At 41.4% G+C, this 26,034-nt stretch overlaps 1 protein-coding gene across 9 annotated transcripts in view; it reads left to right on the top strand.

Annotated features, from left to right (window-relative positions):
* LOC140198002 (LIM domain only protein 7-like) overlaps positions 1-21,260 on the top strand; it is a 229,220-nt gene extending 207,960 nt beyond the window's left edge. For 8 of the 9 annotated variants that reach the window (XM_072258777.1, XM_072258775.1, XM_072258780.1 and 5 more), the window contains 8 exons: positions 3,648-4,054; positions 5,455-5,510; positions 6,584-6,742; positions 7,426-7,654; positions 10,836-11,078; positions 14,991-15,099; positions 16,550-16,652; positions 20,288-21,260. In XM_072258777.1, the coding sequence (XP_072114878.1) occupies positions 3,648-4,054; positions 5,455-5,510; positions 6,584-6,742; positions 7,426-7,654; positions 10,836-11,078; positions 14,991-15,099; positions 16,550-16,652; positions 20,288-20,310 (1,329 nt within the window). In that variant the 3' untranslated portion in view covers positions 20,311-21,260. The remainder of the gene's footprint in view (positions 1-3,647; positions 4,055-5,454; positions 5,511-6,583; positions 6,743-7,425; positions 7,655-10,835; positions 11,079-14,990; positions 15,100-16,549; positions 16,653-20,287) is intronic. The other variant, XM_072258781.1, reaches the window with a different exon arrangement.
* The last annotated feature ends 4,774 nt before the right edge of the window (positions 21,261-26,034 follow it).

The raw sequence follows: 26,034 nt of genomic DNA, 5'->3' as shown, positions 1-26,034 counted from the left end.
GGGTCAAAATCCTTCAGGACTAGAAATGAAGGGGGAGAGGCTAGAATAAGAATGTGAGGAAAGGGGAAGGCAGTAATGTTGGCAGCTGATAGGTGAAAGCAGGTGAAGGGGAAGATGGGTGGGAGGGGTAGGATGGGGGGGGATGAAGTAACAAGATGGGAGGTGATAGGTGGAAGAGGTAAAGGGCTGAAGAAGGAGAGTCTGATATGAGAGGACAGTGAACCATGGAAGAAAGGGAAGGGGGGTGTCACAAGAGGGAAGTGGGGGTGGGTAAGGAAAAAAAAGGGGTGAGAAGGGATCCAGAATGGGGAATGGAAACAGAAAAGGGTGTGAAATTACTTGGATTTAGAGGAAATTTATATTCCATTTATGTAATCTGGTTCCTGTCTTAATGAGTTCAATTCTGTAAAATGTATTCGCACTTAAGCTTATTTTATCACTGGGAGTGACAGACCAAGGAATTGATTGTAGACTTCAGGAAAGGGAAACCAGAGGTCCATGAGCCAGTGCTCATTGTAGGACCAGAAGTGGAGTGGGTCAGTGACTTTAAATTCCTGGGTGTTACAATCTCAGAAGAGCTGTCCTGGATGTGTCACATAAATGTATTTGTAAAGAAAACGTGACAGCCCCTCTGCTTCCTTAGGAGTCTGCGGAGATTTGGCATTATGTCTAAAACTTTGACTAACTTCTACAGATGTGTAGTGGAGAGTATATTGACTGGCTGCATCACGGCTTGGTATGGGAATTCCAATGCTTTTGAATGGAAAATCCTACAAAGGTAGTGGATTCAGCCCACTGCATCATGGGTAAAGCCCTTCCAACCACCGAGCACATCGACATGAGACGCTGTGGTAGGAAAGCAGCATCCATCATCCGAGATCCCCACCACCCAGTCCTTGCTTTTTTTCTCACTGCTACCATCAGGCAGAAGGTACAAGAGCCTCAAGACTTGCACCACCAGGGTCGAGAAGAGCTACTTCCCCTGAACCATCAAGCTCTTGAACTACACTTATCAATTGAGATGTTTCCTTAAGCAATGACCTCACTTTGAGAACTCTTTTCATGCTCTCATTATTGCTATTTATTTATATTTGCAGTTTGTTTTCTATGCTCTACCTGATTTTTCTTTCATTGATCTTTTTATAGTTGCCATTCAATTGCTTTTCTAAGTCTGTCCCTAGGCAGAAAGAATCTCAGGGTTGTATGTGGAGATATATATGTACTCTAATAATAAAATTTACTTTGAACCTTGATTTTGATTGATTCAGTACAAGTCAATATTTTTTGAGTACAATTAGTATGATAAATAAGAACACTAAAATCTGGATTCAATGATTATGGGCAAGTTTTGATGTGACCATAATCTTGAAAGCAGGAATACTGATACCCTTTGAGATTGTACACAGGGATTTAGTTCTATTCAAAACCAGGCCATCTGTTCAAGTTTAGCAGTTAGCAAAGGGTGGACAGTTGAAGTTTTTAATGATCCTATTTTAGTTTCATTCTGTTTGAGTGAACATGATTTTCTTTGTAATGAAGAAAACATGCTTGGTTCTTCTGACAGGGCTCTTTGGATTAGCTGCCTTTTTTTATGGGGTGCAAATTACCTGTATGAGATGTGTTAGTTGATGATTTTATTATGAACTTTCTTTTTTGTTTTGCTTCTAAGATACCTGTGTTCACAAGCCAACTGCTGACTTGTAGCCTAAATGAAAGCCCCAGTGTCTCCAGGGGATTTGAGATCTGTGTTTAGTTGGAGACTTAAAAAACACGGGTTTTCCAAACTTGAAGCGTTAGGGAGTCTGGCTGGTCCAGAATGAATTCAGATGTCATTATGAGAGCTGGACAGTTTGGTTGAATGAGATAAATAATGATTGTTTTGAATCAAGAGCAATCTGGATGGCTGCGGTTGACAACACCCATTCCATTTCTGTGCCTGCGCTGATTGTTGTTTGTCCGGGTTCCCCCTCTGTGACACTCATCTCATTACGTGGGGTAGTTTGGTGATTAGGCCTCAAGATGGACCTATCCCCACCTCACACACCATGATCGACCTCGTTCCTGTTGTTCTCCTTATCAGAATCAGATTTATTATCATTTACATATTCTGAAATTTGTGGTAGTACAGTGCTAGACATAAAAATTACTATAAGTTATGATAAAAATAAATAGTAAAAAAGAGGAATATTGAGGTTGTGTTCATGGATTGCTCAGAAATTTGATGGTGGACAGAAAGAAACAGTTCTTCAAATGCTGAGGGTACATTTTCAGGCTCCTATACAACCTCCTTAATGGTCGTAATGGGAAGAGAGTATGTTGTCCCGGATGGTGAGAGTCCTTGATGAATGCTTCCTGCTTTAAGGCATCAATAGCAGACATGCTCTTGATGGATGAATCGGTTTATCTTAGAGCTGTTCCCCAAGATATCTCCAGAAAGGGCAACTTGCGAATGTCACCCCACGTGGAAGGAAAGTGGAAGAATCTGCGTTCCTGAGCCATAGTGATGTAGCAGGGGAAAGGGCCCTTCAGCCCATTAAGTCTGTGCTGACCTGCTTCCATTAATCCCACCTTAATCCAATCTGCATTTTCCCAGAGTCTCTAACTCGTTTCCTCCTCCTACACGTGTGGTAGTTAATAGTTGCCAGTTAACCATTAAGTCTACGTGCCTTTGGGATGTGTCAGGAAACTGGAACAGCCAGAGGAGAACGGGCAAACTCCACACAGACAGTACCCGAGGTCAGGATTGAACTCTGATATCCAGCACTGTGAGGCAGGGGCTCTTCTAGATGTGTCACTTTGTGAACTTCACAATTCTAGTACTTGCGGTGCAAAATAGGCCAGTTGGGCAAGCCACCCACAGTGACTGAGAACAACCTATGCAACCTCCCACATTTCCTGGCTTTTGGTTTCTGGATTGTGGCTAATGACAGTTCCAATATATATCTTAAATAAAGATTTCAACCTTTACCAAACTAAGCAAGTGGATTTCTGCCCTTTCCTCATCTGCCCATTGCTGAAAAGTCAGTTCATTTTGACTTGATCTTTCTGCCATCAGCATGCTGCTGTGGCTCACACAAAATACCGGAACAACTCAGCAGGTCAGGCAGCATCTATGAAGGGAAATGAACAGTCAACATTTTGAGCTGAGACCCTTCATGGGGACTGGAAAGGAGGGAGACAGAATAAAAGGGTTGAGTGGGGAGGGGTGGAGGAGCGTGGTTTGGTGGATGATAGGTGGGTCTGGGTATGGTGTGGAGGGTGGGGGTGGGGGAGAAAGGAATGATGTGAGAAACTGGGAGGTGATAGGTGGAAGAGGTGAAGGGCTGAAGCTCTGAAGAAATCCAGTAGGAGAGGACAGTCAGCAATGGAGTGAAGGGAAAGTGAAGGGGAACCCAAGGAGGAAGGTGTGGGTGATGGGCAGGTCTCTTGAGAACAGGGGACTGGAAGAAGAAACGGGTAACAAAGGTGGGACATTGTTACTGGAAGTCACTGTTGATGCCATCAGCTGGAGATTGTTCACTTTGTTTCACACTATTCAGTCGGCCTGATTGCTTCTCCCTTTCAGCCTCCTCAGTGCAAAAATTTGAGTAAACTCTGACCGTGGTTTCTCATTCTCAGTACCCTAAATATGATTCTAATCTTAACAGGAGCGCAAGATACTGCAAGAAACAAACACCCCAAGGCCAGCTTTCGGTGCCACGGATGGGCCCAGTGAATCCAATTACAGATTCACCTCCCGAAATTGGAAGACATCTTGGGATGATCAGGGCACTGAAAACGAGCTGAGCGATGAAGATGATGGATGCCAAAGTGAAGATGATGATGAGGCAAGAAATAAGGAAGAAATTCGGCTACAGGAAGAACAGGCACAGCGGGAAGTGGCAGCTCGCCTTGCACAAGAAAGAAAACTGCAGGAAATGAGGGAACGGGAGCGCCAGGAGCAACAACGACTGGAGCTGGAGAGGCAGAAAGAAGAGCTAAGACAGAGGCAACAGGCAGAGGAGCGAGCCCGTCTGGCAGAGGCAGAAAGAGCTAAAGAATTTCAATCCCGGTGGTAAGTTTCTGAAACTGTATTCAGTTTACTGAGTTATTTGATATATCTCCCTTTCCAACTGTTGAGCACAAGCAACATTGGGAAGTTATTTTGCATTAAGATTAGTAAATGTAGCAGAAAGGTTTTCCAAATTATTATATGTGAATGAATTTAAAGATAAAGATCTAATTTCCCTGCAGTCTTCTGCCTCTATAGTTCATGTATGGTTGATCCTATGTTTAAATCCATATTATGTGTGCAAAAGGATATTGCTTCTGATTTAAGGTGTGGTGTATTGCAACCTCATTGTGCTAGACCATTGATTTCAGCAGTATTTTATGGTCTCATCCAAATTTCTGCTGCATCTACGAAAGACTGGGGCGCTCCTGAGGAAAGAAATTGGACTCTGCAGGAGGGATGGATGGTAGAAGCATCTGTAGCTACTAGTTTTATATGTAAGCAAAGTTGTTCACCAGCTGGGGCGGCATGGCTGTGTAGTGTTTAGCACATCACTGTTAGAGCACCAGGGTCCTGGGTTCAGTGCCTGCCACTGTCTGTAAAGAGTTTGTATGTTCTCCACGTGACCGTGTGGGTTTCCTCCAGGCTCTCCTGTTTCCTCCCGCAATCCAAACACCATACTGCCTGGTAGGTTAATAGGTTATTGCAAATTGTCCCGTGATTAGGCTAGGTTTAAAATGGGGGATTGCTGGGTAGTGCAGCTCGAAGGGCCAGAGGGCCTATCCTGTGCTGTATCTAGGGTTGCCAACTGTCCCGTATTAGCCGGGACATCCCGTACATTGGGCTAAATTGGTTTGTCCTATATGGGACCGCCCTTGTCCCGTATTTCCCCCACTAAGGTAGAGTGTTCCTATGTAACCTTTCGTGCCGAAATGGCGTAAAGCAAAGCGGCAATTACCATTGATTTATATGGGAAAAGTTTTTGAGTGTTCCCAGACCCAAAAAACAACCTACCAATTCATACCAAATAACACATAAAACCTAAAATAACACTGACATATAGTAAAAGCTGGAATGATATGATAAATACACAGCCTATATAAAGTAGAAAAAAATGTATGTACAGTGTAGTCGGGAAGATTAAGCCAAAACCGATTTGTAGAAAATAAATCGGCACGTACACACATGCACACACAGGTGCCCGCGCAAGGCTTCATGGTCATGGTAGTCTTTCTCGGGGTAAACACAAGTGTCCTGTATTTGACTGCTACTTTTGTCCCTTATTTCGGAGTGAGAAAGTTGGCAACTCTAGCTGTATCACAATAAATAAAAATACTGTGTCAGCATTTTGAAGCTGGTAGTATTGTAAATTAAGATTATCTGTAATCTGCTTGTAAGAGATGAATTGTATTGTTTCATTTATTTCTAATAACTGGCCTCCAATGCCATTTTGATTTTTTTAGGTCTAAGTCAAAGTCAACTTCAGAGCTTGATGAAGTTGTACCTGTGCAAAAGCATGGTGAGTTTCTCCGATTTAGTGTTTAATTTAAGAGTTAAAGACAGATTTGAATGTCTTTTTATGCAGTTCCCTAACAAGTAAAGGCAGATTTGAATATCTTTTTATGCAGTTCCCTAACAGGACCAAAGGAGAATTTGAATATCTTTTTATGCAGTTCCCTAACAAGTTACTTTAGTGGAGGATATTTTAATTCAATGTATTGAATAGCATTTGATGCATGTTCAGTAACATGCCCTAGGAGAAAAGATGGCAGTACCTCTGTGGAATTGTTGCAGTCTCTAAATAGATTTGCATGCAAGAACTCTTCAAAAATTTATAGTTATTTTGTATTACAATGTACTGCTGTCACAAAACAACAAATTCCTCAACATATGCTAGTGACATTCATTTTGATTGTGAAAACTTTGTAAAGAGTTAATTAAAATGCATCTTAAAGTTGATGTATTCATGGACTGGCTGAGCTGAAAGGCCTCCTTACGGTATTGCTGTATAATTCTATTCTAATTGGAGAATGCTAAGTTGTGATCTTTAACAGTCCTGAGCTGTTTGGGAACTAGTGTGCTTGGATAGCAAAGTCAAAGAGAATATATTATCAAAGTACGTATATGTCACGATGAACTGCCTTGAGGTTCATTTTCTTGTGGCCTTTCACAGGAAAATAAAGAAATACAACAGAATTTATGAAAAACTATACATAAACAGATTGCCAAGCAACTAATGTGCAGAAGAAGACAAATTGTGCAAATTGAAAACAATAATTAATACTGAGACCATGAATTTGTGGGTTCCTTGAAAGAGAGCCTGCCAGTTGTGGAACCATTTCAGAGGCTCGCTTTCAAGGACTCCTAAAAATTCATTCAATTGCAGTAGAATTATATACCCAAGAACAGATACGAACTTGGGGGGGGGGGGGGGCGGCGTTGTTAAAGTAAGGTTTAAGTGCATCTGTGCAAAATGTTCAAGCATTTTTAAAAAATATTTTTGACTCTGACTTTCTTTCTGAACATGCTCTGAACTTAATCCATGCCTGCAAGCTAATGCCCGGCTGTGTGCATATTTTGACGTGCATTTAGGTGTAAGTGCGGGATCACTGGGTGGTGTAGCCCAGTGGCTGTTGGAAGAGGAAAAACTACGCAGGAGTAGTGCCAAATCACAGGATGCATTGCGAGTTGAGTTGGAAATTCAGAGGATGCAAATCCTTAACCAGATGAAATTTGCTGACCCAGAGAGAGGTGGGAGAGTGGCTCAGAGCAGCAGCCAGCCTTCAACTTAATTTTTCAATTGAATCCAGTGATCAGACGGATTAGTTAAATTTCCCCTGCATTTTTAATAACAGCTTAAATCGGAAACTGATTTTTTTCCTCTCTTTGTAAAATATATGCGATTCCCCAAAATGAACCATTTTCTTTAAAGTATGTTTTCTGTTCCTCTGCTGTGTGTAACATCTGTTGAATGATCTGTTGTGACACTATTCTGATTTTTGATTCATTTACATTATTAAATTTACCCTTCAAAAACTGTACACTGGTTGTCCAGTTATATTAACCACATCAATCATGTATTTGCTTTCACATAGTAATTCTGCCAGTGCAACAGAGAGGCTGTTCCAAATTGGTTTTGCATTTTCAGTGATAATTATGTTCGATGTTGATTTGCAAATTAAATATATCATCCAGAAATGATTGCAAGCAATGATCACCTGATGCTATGATAATTATGTTAAAATTTTTTCTTTAATTATTTCACACAATGAATTAAATCAATGCTGTAAAAAGCTTGTTTATAATAAATGGCTTGCAAATATAGTGCAATAATTTCAAATGAAGGATCACATCTTAATAATGCTGGACTAATCCAAGCTTTTTTTCTGATGAGGCATGAGGGCAGCTAACAATTATTTGTGGTTGATTGGCAGGTGACTTGAAGAGTAGAGTCCCGGACAACGCGTGGATTAAGAGCGACGCACAGCCCAAGACCTTGCAACAGAAAGAGCAGCCACTGTCGCAGGCTGAGCTCGAGCGACAGAAAATCCTGCAGGAGATGCGCAGGAAGACCCAGCTGTTGAACGACAATAGCTGGATCAGGCAGCGTAGTTCCAGTGTTGCGATTAACAATCCGGCCAGTAACTACGGATCCCTGAGGAGGTATTAGCCATGTTAAAGCAGAAACGACAGTGACACAGCGTGCAAACTGAGTTTTCAGGGATCTTGAAGCAAAAATTCACCACCTCTCTGAAAATTTGCACTGCTGTATCACATGTTCGTCGACTTCAATGGAACAATGTTGGACCTGGCATAAAATGTGCATTAGTAGCTATGTCATGCATTTAATACATAATTTCTATCCCATTACATCTGTACAGACTTTCATATATATAAATGCTGACTTCCTATTCTATAATTTATTGCTCTACCTGCCAGCTGTGAATTTGAATAGAAATAAGAATTAAGCATTTCAACACCAATCACATCATTGCTTTCCACACACCAAACCTAGTGGTAGCCTTTGTTTTGTGTCTAACTGAATTGGGAATAGAGTCTTTATATTCTCCCTCAGTAATTACTTAAATACATTTTGTTTTGACAAAAACGCACAACCTCACAAAGATATTAAGTTATTCAACTGGCTCTGAGGACTGCACTTCTTAGTCCAATTATCTCCCACACTCTAGTACTGACGCCGCATCGGTGAAGCAAAGAGACTGAACGGATTAGAACCGGATTCAGTTTTGTACCTTTCTGTTTGTCCCCCTACCTCTCACACATGCAGGACCTGACTTCCACTGAACAGGACAATGAAGTTATGCGGTCGCAAATCTACTAGCTGAATCACAAGCAGAATAAGTGGGTTTAATCAACAGTTTAGTTAAAAATGCACCAAAATGATTTCACTAAAATTTGTAATTTTCAGGCAGTCACTACAAAAATATTCTACCCATTTTTGTTTTTTGTTTTTATCTTTGGATCAAAATGCAGATTCCCTATAAACCAGTATTCAGTTATAGCCACCAATTGAAATACATCTCTTGAGACCTCTGAATAAAAAGCTGTTTCCCTGATACATTACTATAAAGTAGCTGTGTTAAAGTTCTCTTCAGTAAGCAGTCAGTCTGAGGATTAAGCTATAAACTATTAGGTAATTTCTTTTAAAAATTGTGAGTAAAGGAACAGTTCTGAATGGCAATACTAATTGTTCTTGGAAAGATGATTTCCTTGAAATGGATTTTGACACAAGTCCTTGAAACATGAACATTAATGTCTTTAATGGTGGTTGTACTAAAAAAAAGTAACTGTTGATTAAAACCATGTTTATTCTGCATGGCACTGTGGTTCAGCTGGTAGAGCTCCATTGACCTGTGTTCAGTGGTGACATCCAATGCTGTTGAGGTGAAATTGGCAGGTTCTCCCTGGTAACCCTGCAGATTCATCTCACACATTCCAAAGACATGCCCGTTGATAGGTTAATTGGTGTGAATTATTCCTTGTGTAGTGAATAGTAGAATCTGTGAGTGGAGTTGATGGACATATGCGACGCATAAAAAGGGATTAATTTATAAATTTGTGTAAATTGGTGCTTAATGGTCAGCATAGGCTTAGTCTGTTGAAAGGCCTCTTTCCATGTTATATGATTCTAATTACAGATTCCATACAGTACCATCTAGAAAATAGCCCCATTCACTCACTTCGGCCAACTCTTAAGAGCAAAAACAAATTGAGAAAATAGCTGGGGTTCCTGTCATTTATTTGGGACACTCTTGCCACTTACTTGGGACAGGAGACTATTGCCAAGCATTTGCCAACTAGCGTCAGTCACATGCACGTCATGTGGCCAATAGAAACTACACCGTGCTTAGAGCAGACAGTTCATAAGTAGCACCAGTTGCATGTTTGTGTTTTAATATGAAAAATCAGGAATTTTTGTCACTGATTGTTGGCAAGTCATGAGCAGTGAGACAATTCAGAACTTATGCTCACTTGTGGCTTCAAGCATTCAGGCTGGGAGTGAAAATGAAACAATTTCACTACAAGATAGGAACTACAAAGAATTAGAAGGTATCCACAATCATCTTGAAAGTCGCAAATAAAATGAAGATTTGGAGAATGTGGTCATTGAAAGCACTGTTTAAAGGCGGATCACTCTGTATTAGGTTTCCACATTGATTTTGTCCATTTACAATCAATTAAAAGAACACATCTGTGCACACTGAATGAATTTGTTCAGCGATAAAACTTGGGAACTAATGAAGTTTTATAGTACTGTAGTAGTTGTCATAATGTTCTAGTTTGTATTTCATTTGAATGCATAATTTGGTACTCAGTTAAATGGTAGTTATACATTTTTAGCTATTTTCATGAAACTTCAGTTAAGTAGGTTAGCCACTTAATTGGGCCAAAATGTACTGGTCCTAATGTGCCCCAATTAACTGGAATCCACTGTGTGCAGAAGGTATATGTATCTACTGTATGTGTAGCCTGAAACAAAGGGCCAACTATTTTCAGAGGAATTTGCTTGGTTAAGATCATCTAAGTGTTTACAGCAGAAATACAGCTGCCAAACAGATGTGTGCAGTGTAACTAGTTCCAGAGATTGTTTGTGATTGTACAGAATGACTAACCCATTGATCTAGTTCCAAAACCTTTGACCTGCGTCAGAGCCACAACCAAGAGCAGTGGCAGCAATAAATGATTAACAAATTAAGCATGTCAATTCTACACATGGTTTTTGTATTACAAGTCTGACAGCAACAATCTTGGATGAACCCAGTTCCCGCAGTTGTGCCTTCTGAGATACAAAGCTCTGCGCTGTCTCAGGGCAGGATGCTTTCCTGCTTTGTTTGCAGATTTGTGTTTGGATATGTGGGTGAAAGTGGTTTGATTAGACAGGTACCCCTTGCATATGTTTTCCTGCATAATTTTTTTAAAAAGAACAATTAAAGCAACAAGCAGCGGATCAAATATTAAAGGAAAAACATCTCTTTTCCACTATTTTCTTGTGGAGACAAATGGCATAGTTAATAATATATTTAAAAAGCATCTTAACTATTCATCTGTATTAACTTTTCCATCTGGTGTTGTAGATAATGAAAATGGGGACTTGGTAGGAAGAATGTGCCTTGAAAGAGGAGGAGAACCAAATTAGCACAAGGTTTCTGAAACAAATATTTGTCATTTGGCATTGTCCAAAGCACCTAAATGTGGCATTTTGTTACTTTGCCAAAACTTATCTGGGGTGGTAGAGCCTGGTATAATTCCAGCACACACAAAGTATGTCACTACAAAGTGAAGGAGAGGAACTGAAGGAATTGTATTACCGTTTTTGTTTCAGAGGTGAATCTTTGGATAATTTGGATACCCCAAGGACAAAAACCTGGGGACCATATTCTGAGCTGGTGAGTTCCTCAGCAAAGGAGTTGAGCTACCACCCAGTCTCCACTTCAAACCGACCCTTCGTGCGTCCTCAATCTGCAACACTGCCGCCTCCATCCAGTGGATCAGTGAGAACAGCATCATGGGCGAAAAGTTCTTCTGTTGCCCCAAGTACTCAGTCGCAGACGACTCAGGGTGGCAGGTATGACATCAAGCTTCATCACTTAGATGTAAACATTCTGCAGTGAACTGCACACATACATGATTTGTACTTCGTATTCTGTGTAAATGGAAGGTCTACTTAAGGGAAAATGCTCCTATACAATACTCCGCTGAATTTTATCGCTTGTTTCCTTTTAAATACATAGTTCTGTTAAAGATTTTCTCCCAGTCACTTCTGACCATAAGTTCTCAGTGCACCTAGCTGTTAGCTTAATATTCAAACTATGATGCAAATGAGAGTAATATATCGTATTCAGCATTCTTGTACGATATTTCACTAAATTTTATTGCTTGTTTTCTTTTAAATATACACAGTTCTGTTAAATATTTTCTTCCAAATACTTCTGACCATGAGTATATGTACCTACCTGTTATCTTTATATTCAAACTCTGATGCAAATAGGAATAATGTACTGTATTCAGTATTCACACAATTGAAGCAAAATTTGCACTTAGTACCTTGCCAATAATATCTATTTTCCATGAAGTCTTTGGTAGAGAAGGGGACAGAGATGTAAAGTAATTGGTGAAGGGTTAGGGGGTTGTTGGTGGTGCTGGAGTGGAAGCTGAAAGTGCAGGTGGACAAATGCATTAATCCTAAAAATGCAACTGGTTGTGCACTTGAGGGCCACTCTGAGAGAATTATGAAGACTGTTTACCTAAAATAACATTTTGTTTTCGGCTGGCATAAATTCAGAAATTGAAATATTTTCTAGTCAACCTGATTTGTACACAGCCTGAAGTACAGTTAGAGATGAATGGAATGTGGTTCTTGGGGCAGTAGTCACAGAAGAGATTGGCCATTCAGGACAAAGGTTTCACTGACGAGAAGGGGCCTGCATTCCCCACCCATGCTCCTTATCTCTCTGATCCGTTTATCTTCTCTGGAATTGGAAGGCACTCTTCGTCAGCCCAAACTATTCCAGTGCCATACAACAAGGCCATGAGCAGTGGCACTGCCACAAACAATGTGACAGATGATGTTAGGTGGGTCAGAATGGGTCCCACCTATGAATTCCTCTGGGAAAGTTTGACAGGCAGCAAAGCTCCACCTCCAGCTTAGTCTTTGGTGTTTGTCTCTGACATTGAGAAACAATTTAAAACATGGATTAAAAAAAAATCAAGTAAAGCACTTAAAATACTTTTCCAAATAAATTAAAACATAAATATTATAGAAATGGAGAATACTTTCTCCTTGTCTAAAGTCCCCACCGTTCTAGAATAGTTGTAGATTCCTATAACATAGTTAAGTGGCCCATTCGGTTCACAGTGTCCATGCCTGTCAGTAGTTATCCATCCATAGTAATCTCATCTGCTAGCACTTGATCCAGAGCACTTTATATCTAGGTGATTCGCGTACAAATTAATGGGCCCAACATTTCTTCCATTGGCCTAACCCAGCTCAGAATCGTAACAGCAACTTCCCCAAACCAACTGCTGTGGAGTCTTACTGAACTCATTGTTGGATTCACTTGGAGCTAAGCAGTGAAGTCAGCAAATAGGCCAGCGTTTTCAGCAGTAAGATTTAAAAAAAAAATCTGCACTTGCCCAAGAATCCCAAAACACATACTGAAGTTCACTGAAAGTCATGTTTTGCATACTGTTCATACGGATCAAATTATTACACAGTGCATGGCTTTGTGAAGGGCAGATCGTGTCTAACAAGCCTGATAGAGTTCTTTGAGGAGGTGACCAGGCATATAGATGAAGGTAGTGCAGTGGATGTGATCTATATGGATTTTAGTAAGGCATTTGACAAGGTTCCACACAGTAGGCTTATTCAGAAAGTCAGAAGGCATGGGATCCAGGGAAATTTGGCCAGGTGGATTCAGAACTGGCTTGCCTGCAGAAAGGTGGAGGGAGTACATTCGGGGTTGTGACTAGTGGTGTCCCACAAGGATCAGTTCTGGGACCTCTACTTTTCGTGATTTTTATTAACGACCTGGATGTGGGGGTAGAAGGGTGGGTTGGCAAGTTTGCAGACGACGCAAAGGTTGGTGGTGTTGTAGATAGTGTAGAGGATTGTCAAAGATTGCAGAGAGACATTGATAGGATGCAGAAGTGGGCTGAGAAGTGGCAGATGGAGTTCAACCTGGAGAAGTGTGAGGTGGTACACTTTGGAAGGACAAACTCCAAGGCAGAGTACAAAGTAAATGGCAGGGTACTTGGTAGTGTGAAGGAGCAGAGGGATCTGGGGGTACATGTCCACAGATTCCTGAAAGTTGCCTCACAGGTAGATAGGGTAGTTAAAAAAAAAGCTTATGTGGTGTTAGCTTTCATAAGTCGAGGGATAGAGTTTAAGAGTCGTGAGGTAATGATGCAGCTCTATAAAACTCTGGTTAGGTCACACTTAGATTACTGTGTCCAGTTCTGGTCGCCTCACTATAGGAAGGATATGGAAGCATTGGAAAGGGTATAGAGGAGATTTACCAGGATGCTGCCTGGTTTAGAGAGTACGGATTATGATCAGAGATTAAGGGAGCTAGGGCTTTACTCTTTGGAGAGAAGGAGGATGAAAGGAGACATGATAGAGGTGTACAAGATAATAAGAGGAATAGATAGAGTGGATAGCCAGTGCCTCTTCCCCAGGGCACCACTGCTCAATACAAGAGGACATGGCTTTAAGATAAGGGATGAGAAGTTCAAGGGGGATATTAGAGGAAGGTTTTTTACTCAGTGGTTGGTGCATGGAATGCACCGCCTGAGTCAGATACACTAGTGGAATTTAAGAGAACACTAGACAGGTATATGGAGGAATTTAAGGTGGGGGGGGGGTTATATGGGAGGCAGGGTTTAAGGGTCGGGACAACATTGTGGGCCGAAGGGCCTGTACTGTGCTGTACTATTCTATAACAGGATGAAAGAATAACAGAGCCCAGGATGAAGGGTAAAAGCTACAGAGAAAGCACAGTGCAAGCAAACAAAAAGGTTCAAGGTCATAACGAGTTAGATTGTGGAATCAAGGTCTCTTGTTTTTATGGATCAGATAGGGATATGGACTTATGAGATCTGTGGTTTTATTAGAAGGAGTACACATCCAAGAACAGTCTGGTCTCCTAATTCTTTATACAGGTATTGTGTTCCTGTTCAGCTCTGAAGTCTCTTCTGATTTTCAGGAAGATTCACCTGCATATACCCACCCTTTACCTACATCTCAGTGCTTTAGTTGAACAACTGACAATGAGTCTTGCATCTATAATTAATAATTTAGCTCAGATCAATTGCCTTTTGTTGAAGAGTTCCGAGTTCCTGTGACTGTCTTAATGTAGAACGGGAGTTGCTAATGTTTTTATGCCATGGACCCCTGTCATTAACTGAGAGGTTCATGAACCCCAGGATGGGAACGCCTGATGTTGGGGGGGGGGGGGTGGGTGAGGAAATGTTGACTCAGACCATGAGAGGTCTGCGTTGGGCATTTTCATGGCTTACAAGGCGCCGATTGGAAGTCTGTGGGGCGCCACTCCTCGCACAGACTAGAGCAATGTGTGATTAAGTGCTTTGCTCAAGGGTACAGACACGCTGCCACAGCTGAGGCTCGAACTAGCGACCTTGAGATAACTAGACGAATGCCTTAACCACTTGGCCACATGCCCTGATGTTAGAAGTACTATGATGATCAGGTTTTCATTGTGTAAAATCAGTGCTCCTTTCATCTTGCAATATAAAGATTTTGCTTTCAGTTGCCCTTAATGCAATTTTGTTTCCATCCAATGTTGGTGGAGTAACATCAGTGGGAGCAGATTATTGATCTTGCCTTTTGGGGCAGGTTAACATCTCTACACTAAATGCAGTTGGCAGAGATCCACCATGAGCAGCTTTCAAGGCTGGTTATCATAATTCTCATATGTGTGTAGCATTTATATAGTTGGTGCCCTTTTTCTCCTATATCCAGGTCAATAAGTGGAAAGAAGATCTGTTCATACTGTGATAGCACTCTGGGCAAAGGAGCTGCCATGATCATCGAGTCTCTTGGTCTTTGTTATCATTTACATTGTTTTAAGGTGAGGATAGGAACCAGCTTTGACTAGGGGAGAACACTGCAACATCACTGCTAGGGATTTCTGCTAAAGTCATGCATGTCTGTATAGAATGTCACAGGGCTCTTACTAACATTCTGACGGTGCGAGAATCCATGCAGACTGTGTAACATGAAGATGCCTAGAAATCATTACAAAGCAAAACGCTGATGAAATTGGAAATCTGAAATAAAACAAATTGCAGAAAAGCAATGCTTGTGGAGAGGGTAGCTAATGTTTCAGATCAGTGACTCCTCTTCAATGTTAATGCTATTGTATTCTCCACAATCGTTGCCTGCCTTGTTGGATATTTCCAACACTTAGTTTTATTGCAAAGATGAATTGTTTTATAAGAAAAGTACCCCTTTTCTGTCTTGTTCTGCATGGATACTACTGCTGGCATAAAGCATTGTAATGCCATACTTACCAAGGGCACCTATGTCAAAATGTTATAATCATAAATTTGATTCTGTTTCAGAGTGGCATAACTCAGCTTCCTGCTTCTGTATCATAACGGGCAGTTTTTGATTTTCAGCGAAAAGGGAAGCCATTGGCTTCACTGCCCCTTTCTGGTTTATGTTTGTGCAAATGCCTTCCCCTCAGCCTAATTTGTTGTTTAACTTTATTTTTGTCCTTCCTGCCACTGGTGTCATCACTCTCTCCTAATGCCTCACTTTCTGCAATCGTTGGTCCTTTGCTTTCCCACTGCAGATTGATCCGGCTCTGTAATGCACCAGTATAGTGAGGGTTGAGAGACAAATTCTGCAACACTGCTTTTGCTTAGCGTACACATTTTAAACACGCACCCTTGCTTTTTGCATGCCCGGCTCATAAATTTGTCTTGGTCTTTCCATGCAACCTCAGAAATATTAGTTAACCCTTTCAGAGACTGTGTTTTGTCAACGATGTCAGTATTCTGTTCTTGATCGCCACGTTTTACTAATTCCATTCAAACTTGTCACAATATAATGTCCATAGACTCATTTTTGTATAATTATTCTTGAATTGGATGATACAATTAATCTTACCTACGGCTTTCTACTGTCCTCCTCTCTCAAGTTAAAATTAACCTTTCAGTGATTCAAATTATTTCCCTTTATCTACACCCAAGCCATAAGATCTCAGTTCTTAAGTGGGTGGCAGGCAGTCTTCTGCTATGACTGCTGTTGTAATTCTGCCCCTCACCATTATGCACTCAGCAGGAACTGGATCCCTTCATCTTCCATTGGGAACCTGCCTAGCTGCTGATGTTCATGATGGTTAACCTGTGCACCATCTTTGACGTGCAGTCAATGTTTGCTCTTTCATTCTGTCCTAATGTGGCAAGGAAGAAAATTCAGTCTCTGCTTGCCCATCTTATCTTTTTTCTGCCTGAGTTTCGTTCCTTGAATTTCAGCAGCTGAAAGATTTAACTGGTGTCCCTTCTCACACACAGTGCACCTCGTGCAGTGTTGACCTTGGAGGAACAGAATCTGGGGCAGAAGTTCGAGTACGGAACAACAGTCTCTTTTGCAACTCGTGCTATGCCCAATACAAAGGTAAGTCAGAATACAGGGACGCTTCCCAGATTATCCACCTGCTGTAGGTGATACTTGCAGAACATTCCTATACAGGAAAGATTTAGAAGTTATGGGCCAAACAAAAATCAAATCAAGTTTAATTATCATTTAGACCAGACATGGACACGGTCAAATGAGACGAAATAACGAGAGTGAGAGAAAAAGAGAAAGAAAAAATACGCACACTGTTCTGCAAGAAAACACGTGTATAGTCCAAGACTCTGACATGCAAGTTGATGCTACAGCTCCTGGCAATCCAGCCTGTCATTTTGCCGGTTGAGCACTGGAGGGCAGCACTGATAGGAGACCAAGCGAGCTTGGACTCCACATTACACGGCCTCCAGCGTTGTCTCACCTGGGATGCAGCTGCAGGCAAGCCTGCTTGAGGCCTCGTCCTCGCTACAACTGAAGCCACTCTGCTGCCTCGCCACCAAACGGGGAAACAGGCCTGTGGCATCTCACATTATCAATGTCTGACAGGGTCTTGCAATCACAAGACAGTCCCCTTTGCTTACACTGCACGCTGACTTTGTATACCAACTCCGATGTCTTCGAGTAGCAGGCAGTGGCACGTTCTGCACCCACATCGGCTCCTCCGAGATTTAGGATTAGTATGTTAATATAGAATAAGGATTGTTTTCGTCACAGTAAGTATTTGGGAAGATCCTGTTTACTGAGAGATGAAAATGAATGGATCTGGAAAAGCTTATCTGCTGACAGTACTCCCAAGTGTGGAGGCTTCTTATTACAGGACACAATGAAAAGGAAATGAGCCATTTCTTCCCATGACACTCTGTGGAGGGTGTGATGTGGAAGAGGTTTGGATGGAAATGAGTCCAAGCAATAGGTTTTGAGGTCTCATTTATCTGGAGCAAACATTTAGACGACTGATGAACCATTTGAAAATACCTTGTAGGCCAAAGGATGTCATTCCTCAAAAATAAGCATAGTTTTCCCTGCGAAGAATATCTGCTTCATTTTCCATTTTCTTTGGTTTCTGCTGTCGAACAGTGAATTTCAAAATGTGTGAATATCTCTCCGAATCTGACCTCCAAAGAGCCAACAGTTAGAGACAGTTTAATTCTGTTGGGGAAAAGTACTGAAATTTGCTTCTCAGCAGTAGCATTGAAGACATTGCAGTGTTATCAGACCATAACGTATAAGATTTAGACTATTTGGCCCATTGAGTCTGCTCCACCATTCAATCATTAGACCATAAGACGCCGGAGAGAACTTTGCCATTTGGCCTATCGAGTCTGCTCCACCATTCCGTCATGGCTGACTTATTATCCCTAGTGAGCCCGTTCTCCTGCCTTCTCCCAGCAACCCTTAACCCCCTTAACAATCAAGAGCCCATCAATCTCTGCTCTAAATATACCCAATTATCTAGCCTCACCAACAATCTGATAATGGGTACCACAGTTTCACCACCCTCTGACTGAAGAAATTTCTTGTCTCATTCTGAGGCTGTGCGTACAGAAGCTAGACTCTCCTACTGATCTCCGTGTCCACTGTACCCAGGCCTTTTAGCATTACGTAGGTTTTAATTAGCCCCTCACTCATCCTTCTGAACTCCAAATACAGGCCCAGAGCCATCAACTGCTCCTTGTACATTAAACCTTTAATTCCTGGGATCATCCTTGTGAGTTTCCTCTGGACTCTCTATAGGGCCAGCTCATTTTTCCTCATATTCAGGGCCCAAAATTGCTCACAATGTTCCAAATGTGGTCTGACCATCACCTTTTAATGTTTCCTTGCCTTTATATTCTGGATGTGGATTTTGTATGTGGGCTTAAGTTTTAATGAGATTCTCATGTGGTGATTTATGGATATTGTTCACTCTTTATTCATCTCTCAGACCAGGCTTGTATCTAAAGGGGTTTAGAAGAGTGAGAGGTAACTTGACTGAAACATAACTCTACAAGTTTCTGAAGAAGCTTGACAGGTGCACATGGAGGTGTCTTCACTTGTGGTTAAATTTAAAACTAAGGACAGTGCAGTAAAGCAGTGTTGAGGTAGAAGATAGAAGCTGAGGCATTCTAACTTTCCCTCGTGGGACAACCCAATCATTCCAGATGTCAGTCCAGTAAACCTTCTCCGAACCATTTCCAATCCATTAACTTCCAAATCAAGATGAGAATTCTTTTGAAATTTACAAGCCCAAGATGACATCAATTAGTCCTGAAGTCAAAGTGTGTTGGCGTTCTCCAATTATAGTATGAGAAATCCAGTGTGGACATTTATAGTCATAGTCATACTTTATTGATCCTGGGTTAAATTGGTTTTTGTTACAGTTGCACTATAAATAATAAATAGTAATAGAAATAGTAATATTACTATTAGTAATTAGTAAATAGTAATAGTCATAGAAATAACAAATAGTAATAGAATCATAATAGAAAATAGAAATAAATAGTAATATGTAAATTATGCCAGTAAATTATGATGTACGTCCAGGACCAGCCTATCGGCTCAGGGTGTCTGACCCTCCAAGGGAGGAGTTGTAAAGTTTGATGGCCACAGGCAGGAATGACTTCCTATGACGCTCTGTGCTGCATTTCGGAGGAATGAGTCTCTGGCTGAATGTACTCCTGTGCCCACCCAGTACATTATGTAGTGGATGGGAGACTAAGAGATCTAAGAGATTCTTTGAAGATGATGAGTCTTTAACTCTCTTCCTCAAAAGACAGCGAAAACAGTGCCTGAATATTTCTAAATCTGACTTTCCTGATGAAAAAGGGAGTGTAAAGATACCAGAACCAAATAGGATTGTGGAGCTGTTGCTGTAATTATAATTTTACTGAAAGATTGAGCAGGTTTGAGATAACTTCTGGTCCTAATTCATAAGTTCTTAGTTCCTGATTATACAAGAGTAATTTATTGAATTGTTTTAGCATGGTATCATGTGTACAGTTTTCAAAATCTAGAACACAGAACAGTTCAACAGACCCACAATGTTGTGCCAAATTAATTAAACTGGCAATTTAATGCTGAACTAAACTAATCCCTTCTGCCTTAATGTACATATCCCTTTATTCTCAGCACATTTATTTGCCTAATTAAAAGCCTCTTAAATGCCTCTATCATGTTTGCCTCCATTAGCACTACTGGCAGTGCATTCTAGTCACTGACCACTCTCTGTATTTAAAAAAACACCTTGTCCTGCACTTTTCCTTTGAGCTTGCACCTTGTCACATTGAATGCATACCTTTTAGTACAGGCCAGCACTGGGATATTCTCCAGTGTATAACTCCTGTGCATTTTCTGTACTCCGTTGAAAACTCTTAAAAGTTAAAATGAGGGCTAAATTTTTCAGGGCTGTGCATGGTTATTTTAGAAATAATGTTAATTCTTTGCAACATCCACAAAGTGCTGGAGGAACTCAGTGGGACAGGTTGCCCCAATGGAGAAGAGAAAACAGTCGACATTATGGACAGAGGACTACTGAAGAAGGGTCTCAGGTCCCTAAAGTCGACTGTTTACTATTTCCATAGATGTTGCAGCTCCTCCAACATTGTGTGTGTGTTGCTTTGGATTTCCAGCATCTGCAGAATTTTTTGTGTTTGTTAATTTCTTCATAGCTTTGATCCATTGTGTTGCTTTTTATTTGATAGCTGGGCAGCTCCTGAACCACTGAGAAGTCTTCAAGCAATGGAAAGACAATAGTGTGCGTGGAAAGGATGAGAAGCTTGGCTTAATGCTTTAAGAAACCTAACATATTCCTCGTGAATGGACAGAAAAAACTCTTGATAAGCAAAGTATATAAAAGAGTGCAACTCATTGAAATTTAAAATTATTGTTTTCATCACAGTTGGGCTACAAATGGGGTGACTGCTCGATTAAACATAAATCTTCAATTTATGGTGTAAAGATTCAACCTCTGTATTGAACTGAATTTGCATATACAGTATAACAGTGGCTACAAGTTGTTTTCTGTTTCTGAAGTCTGCCTCCACTGACGTTGCTGGAATACCAAAGTTTGGAAGCAGAGTCACTTTTGTAATTGATATGTATGTGTATTAGCACAAACAATCAAAAATAAGTTTCTGCCATTCTTATTTTCTTATGAGCAAAGCATGTACAGTAGTTAAGGGAATGCATGGTGTATTATACAGAAAATGTATTGGTGACATAACTTTTATTTATCGAACTGATGACCTGTTAGTTTATGGTGCAAGTAAGGCAACAGCCTCTGTTCATACTGCTGCGTGCCGAGCAGAATTCTGTGGTTTATATACATATATATTCTACTTATCATTTATGTTCTGAAACTTTTTGAGAGATCAATGTAATAATTGCAAAAGTGCAGTAACTTGGCACATTTATCATTGTTATTCTGTTGATGAGGCGACTCTGGGGGAAGCGTGTTATTTTCTCGAACGAGGGCAGGTTAAAAGATGGGGCAGGTATGCATTTTAAATGTACAAGCCTCATTCAGATCTCCATCAAGAGCTTTGATGTGAAATCAAAACCTATGAGATTTATTCCGGGCTTTTTGGAATTTATGGTTAAAATATTTTGCAAAAAAAACCCCTCTGAAATTGTACAAAAGAAAAAGTCAGTTTGTTTTTGTGTTGAATGATGTTTATAAATAAAATGAATAAATCTTGAGATCTTGTCAGTGAATTTATTTGATCAAGATCAGCAGGTTCATCTGCAGGATGCATCATTCATTGGCCCAGAACTGTTGAATACTTGCTCCTGTTTCAGACTGGTTCCCTGCTGTATTCTTCTGCAGGGAGACTGGCTTCCAGCACATCAGCACTTGTCTCAGTGCAAGCAATCTGTTGTACCCTCAAGTCTTTGAGTACAGTGGTTTAGCTATAAAGCTGCTGCCTCACTATGCCAGTGGTCTGAGTCCTGATGTCTGTTTGACAATGTGGGTTTTTTTTTCCGGGTGCTCTGTTTTCTTCCCAGATCTCAAAAAGGTGAAGGTTGTTAAATTAATTGTCCACTATAAAGCCGCCACGGTGTGTTGATGAGCAGGGATGTTGGTGGGGAGGAGAGTAGTGTAGCAGTCGATGTGAATGTGGAGAGAATAACGTGGATTTGGGTGGATGAATTGTAAAAATGACTATCTGCTATTGCAGGGCCCATGAGTGTCCTGTGTATCCAGCTATAGGAGCAGAGATAGGCCATTTATTTGACTCATTGAGTCTGTTTTGCCACTTCATCCTGGCTGATCCATTTTCCGGCTCAGCCCCAATCTAATGCCTTCTCCCTGTATCCCTTCGTGCCCTGACCAATCAATAATCTATCAACCTCTGTCTAAAATATACCCAATAACTTGTCTTCTACAGCCACCAATGGCCATAAATTCCACAGATTCACTACTCACTGGCTAAAGAAACTACTCCTCATCTCCATTCTAAAAGGATGCCCCTCTATTCTAAGGCTGTGTCCTCTGGTCTTAGCCTTCCCCTCCATAGGAAACATCCTCTCCACATTCACTCTATTGTTTCTATGAACATGACAGACACAAACATTCAAAATCATTCCAAACTTGGTAATGTTTTTCATATTAAGTAAACCAAATAAGTGCAAACATTAAGGATAACTAAAGAAAATAAAACCTAGGTTCATTTGGCCCGATGGCTACAGCAGATTTGTCACATTCCCATGGGTCTATGGAACATGCACCAGATACGAAATGGCGGCATTTCTGCGGACGAGCTTCTCCAGAGTCTGCAGGTGCAGCAAGGGTCGGAAGGAACTGTTGGGTGAAGGGTGCTGTAGGTGTTGCATGAAAAGTTGCAGAAAGATGTAAACTCGGCCAATCCCACCCAGGGCAGTAGCCTCCCCAGCACCCAGGACACTGCCTCAGAAAGGCAGTGTCCATCATTAAGGACCCCCATCATCCAGGGCATGTCCTTTTTTCATTGCTACCATCAAGGGTGAGGCACAGGAGCCTGAAGAGACACACTCAACATTTCAGGAATGGCTTCTTCCCCTCTGCCATCAGATTTCTGAATGGATTATGAACCCATGAACACCTCTTCAGTATTCTTTCCTCCCTTTTTGCTTTACTCATTTAATTTAATGCTTTTTATGGTATATATACTTTATTATTATGCACTACAATGCATTGCTGCCATAAAACAATAAATTTCATGGCATATGCCAGTGATATTAAACCTGATTCTGATACTTCTGGCTTTGCTGAAATTTGCTCGACTGTTGGGAGCTAGTGGCTGAATCCGTTTTCAAGGAACAGCACATCTTCTAATATGGAGCAATATGAAAAACATTAACCTCAGAAGAGGTGTCGATGTAAGAGTTCTAATACTCTGCAGTACATTTGTATGTGCTTTCAGCTACAATACATCATTCTGATAGCAATTCATGGTGAGAATCATGGTAAGTGCCGGTATAAACCCTGCTTAGGAGTAAGAATCAGCTCTATCTTGTTTGGCTTGTGTAAGCAGGCAAACTTATATTGGGATGCCTGACTTGTGAAACAATATGATGACACACATTAATCATGTAGCTTTTCCTTTTGGTCCTAAATGAATGGTGTTTGATTTCTGAAGCAGCATTTTCTTTGAAATTGTCCATATAAGGAACTGTAGTTTAATTGGATATTATGTTATTCACAAACTAACAATTCCTGTGAAATTTTACAAGTTTCTTTTGAATTTCAGATGCCAGTTTTAAAAAAAAGTTGCCATTGTAGGATAATCATGTGCAAGATTCCATCATGTGTGTGGCATAAATCTAATTGAAATTTTTACTTGGAGCAAATTATTAAGGCCTTTCTTGGCATGTCACAATTTGCAGTTCTCCTGAAATACTGCATAGAAAAAGGTTCATGGGCACCAATCAAATGATACTGCCCTTACTCCACTTGGGTGAACGGTGTAACGCTGTGTAAAACTTCTACAGAAAATTAGTTCCAATTGCACAGGGATGCCTACATTATCATCTAATTGACTTATGGACTGTATTCATTGCTACCTCAGGCAAACCAACCAATCACTTGGTTTAATGCATTACATTTTGGCAAATTCTCCCACTATCTGCCCATTACATTCTTCTTACAACTAAAATGGAGACAAAGGATTGTGATGAAACAAAGGCCCTTTTGCTGTTGAGAAGCTACCACGTTCATGTGTGTGGGGGAATGAAGACTGATGTTTTGAGCTGAAGATGAATCTTCACAGATGAGTCAGTCCCTTAATATGATGAAAAGGCAAGTTTGCATACACTTATATTTTTGTTCTCATTGCATCATTCACGGTGATGCAAAACCATCAACAGAATTGCCTCATTGGTCAAGTCCATCATTGTTTGTTGTTTCAGAGCACTGGTCCTTAGAGGGAACAGCAGAAATTCTACAGCTTCTTCACAAGAAGTCCAGTGGAATGTGGTAACATTTCATTAGAGCTTTCACCATGCGGCCTTGTCGAATGATAAAGGATAGTTGTTAGGTGCCCAGCCCTCTAGGTTCACATGGGTAAACGTGCATCATCAGTAAACCACATATTAGGGCAGGGGTTTCCAACATTTTTATGCTATGGACCAATACCATTAAGCAAGGGGTCAGTGGAACCCTGTATTAGGGTGTTCAGGGGAATCTGTAAGATGTCTGTGTATTGCACAGTTCCAAAGAGTCTCTTCCACCACCCCCCGCCACAACAAACTTTTTTCGTTATCTGTTGCACTGTCCTTTCTCTTCCTCATTCTATCTTGGTCTTGGAGGAACTCGTGTAACAGCGTAACTCTCTTGTGGTACAAGAGGCAGCTGGAGAAGAAGTAATTCTGGTGAGTGGTGGAGGGTGCAGGACAATGCAGACAGCAGATTTGCTTTGGAGGAGGATGGTGGCATTGTCCACTAGGTGGTGGTGTAGCTTGCAGTATCGCAGTTCATGAAACTGCACTTACAGAGGAAGTGCAGCCTGAACCCTGACACCCAAACTGGTTCTGATACATGGTCGGCAGGGTGTACTGTCTGATGAGGCACACTTTTTTTTTGAACTGCCTTGTGATAACTTTGGTGAGGAGGTGGTACAGTATCCTGAAGATCCACACTCAAAGTTTTAGGAACACACACAAAATGCTGGTGGAACACAGCAGGCCAGGCAGTGGCTATAGGAAGAAGTACAGTCGATGTTTCGGGCCGAGACCCTTCGTCAGGACTAACTGAAAGAAGAGATAGTAAGAGATTTGAAAGTGGGAGGGGGATATCCAAAATGATAGGAGAAGACAGGAGAGAGAGAGGAAAGAAGCTAAAAGCTGGAAAGTTGATTGGCAAAAGGGTTACAGAGTTGGAGAAGGGGGAGGATCATGGGACAGGAGGTCTAGGGAGAAAGAAATGGGGAGGGGAGCCCAGAGGAAGATGGAGAGTAGGCAAGGAGTGATTGTGAGAGGGACAGACAGAAGAACAAAAAGGGGGGGGGAATAAAAATAAATAAGGGATGGGGTAAGAAGGGGAGGAAGGGCATTAATGGAAGTTAGAGAAGTCAATGTTCTTGCCATCAGGTTGGAGGCTACCCAGACGAAATATAAGGTGTTGTTCCTCCAGCCTGAGTGTGGTTTCATCTTGACAGTAGAGGAGGCTATGGATTGACATATCAAAAAGGAATGGGACGTGGAATTAAAATGGGTGGCCACTGGGAGATCCTGCTTTCTCTGGCGGACAGAGCATAGGTGTTCAGCAAAATGGTCTCCCAGTCTGCGTCAGGTCTCACCAATATATAGAAGGCCACACTGGGAGCACCGGGCACAGTATATCACACCAGCTGACTCACAGATGAAGTGTCGCCTCACCTGCAAGGACTGTCTGGGGCCTTGAATGGTGGTGAGGGAGGAGGTGTGAGGGTAGTTGTAGCACTTGTTCCGCTTACATGGATAAGTGCCAGGAGGGAGATCAGTGGGGAGAGATGGGGGGGACGAATGGACAAGGGAGTCGCATAGGGAGTAATCCCTGCAGAAAGCAGAAAGAGGGGGAGAGGGAAAGATGTGCTTGGTGGTGGGATCCCGTTGGAGGTGGCGGAAGTTACGGAGAATTATGTGTTGGACCTGGAGGCTGGTGGGGTGGTAGGTGAGGACAAGGGGAATCCTATCCCTAGTGGGGTGGCAGGAGGATGGGGTGAGAGCAGATGTGTGTGAAATGGGAGAGATACGTTTGAGAGCAGAGTTGATGGTAGAGGAAGGGAAGCCCCTTTCTTTAAAAAAGGAAGACACCTCCCTCATGCTGGAATGAAAAGCCTCATCCTGAGAGCAGATGCGGTGGAGATGGAGGAATTGCGAGAAGGGGATGGGATTTTTGCAAGAGACAGAGTGGGAAGAGGATTAGTCCAGGTAGCTGTGAGAGTCCGTGGGCTTATAGTAGACATCAGTAGATAAGCTGTCTCCAGAGATA

Source organism: Mobula birostris, chromosome 5, assembly GCF_030028105.1.
Source record: "Mobula birostris isolate sMobBir1 chromosome 5, sMobBir1.hap1, whole genome shotgun sequence".
In the NCBI taxonomy this organism is placed as follows: domain Eukaryota; kingdom Metazoa; phylum Chordata; class Chondrichthyes; order Myliobatiformes; family Myliobatidae; genus Mobula; species Mobula birostris.
This window is presented reverse-complemented; position numbering and strand designations above follow the sequence as displayed.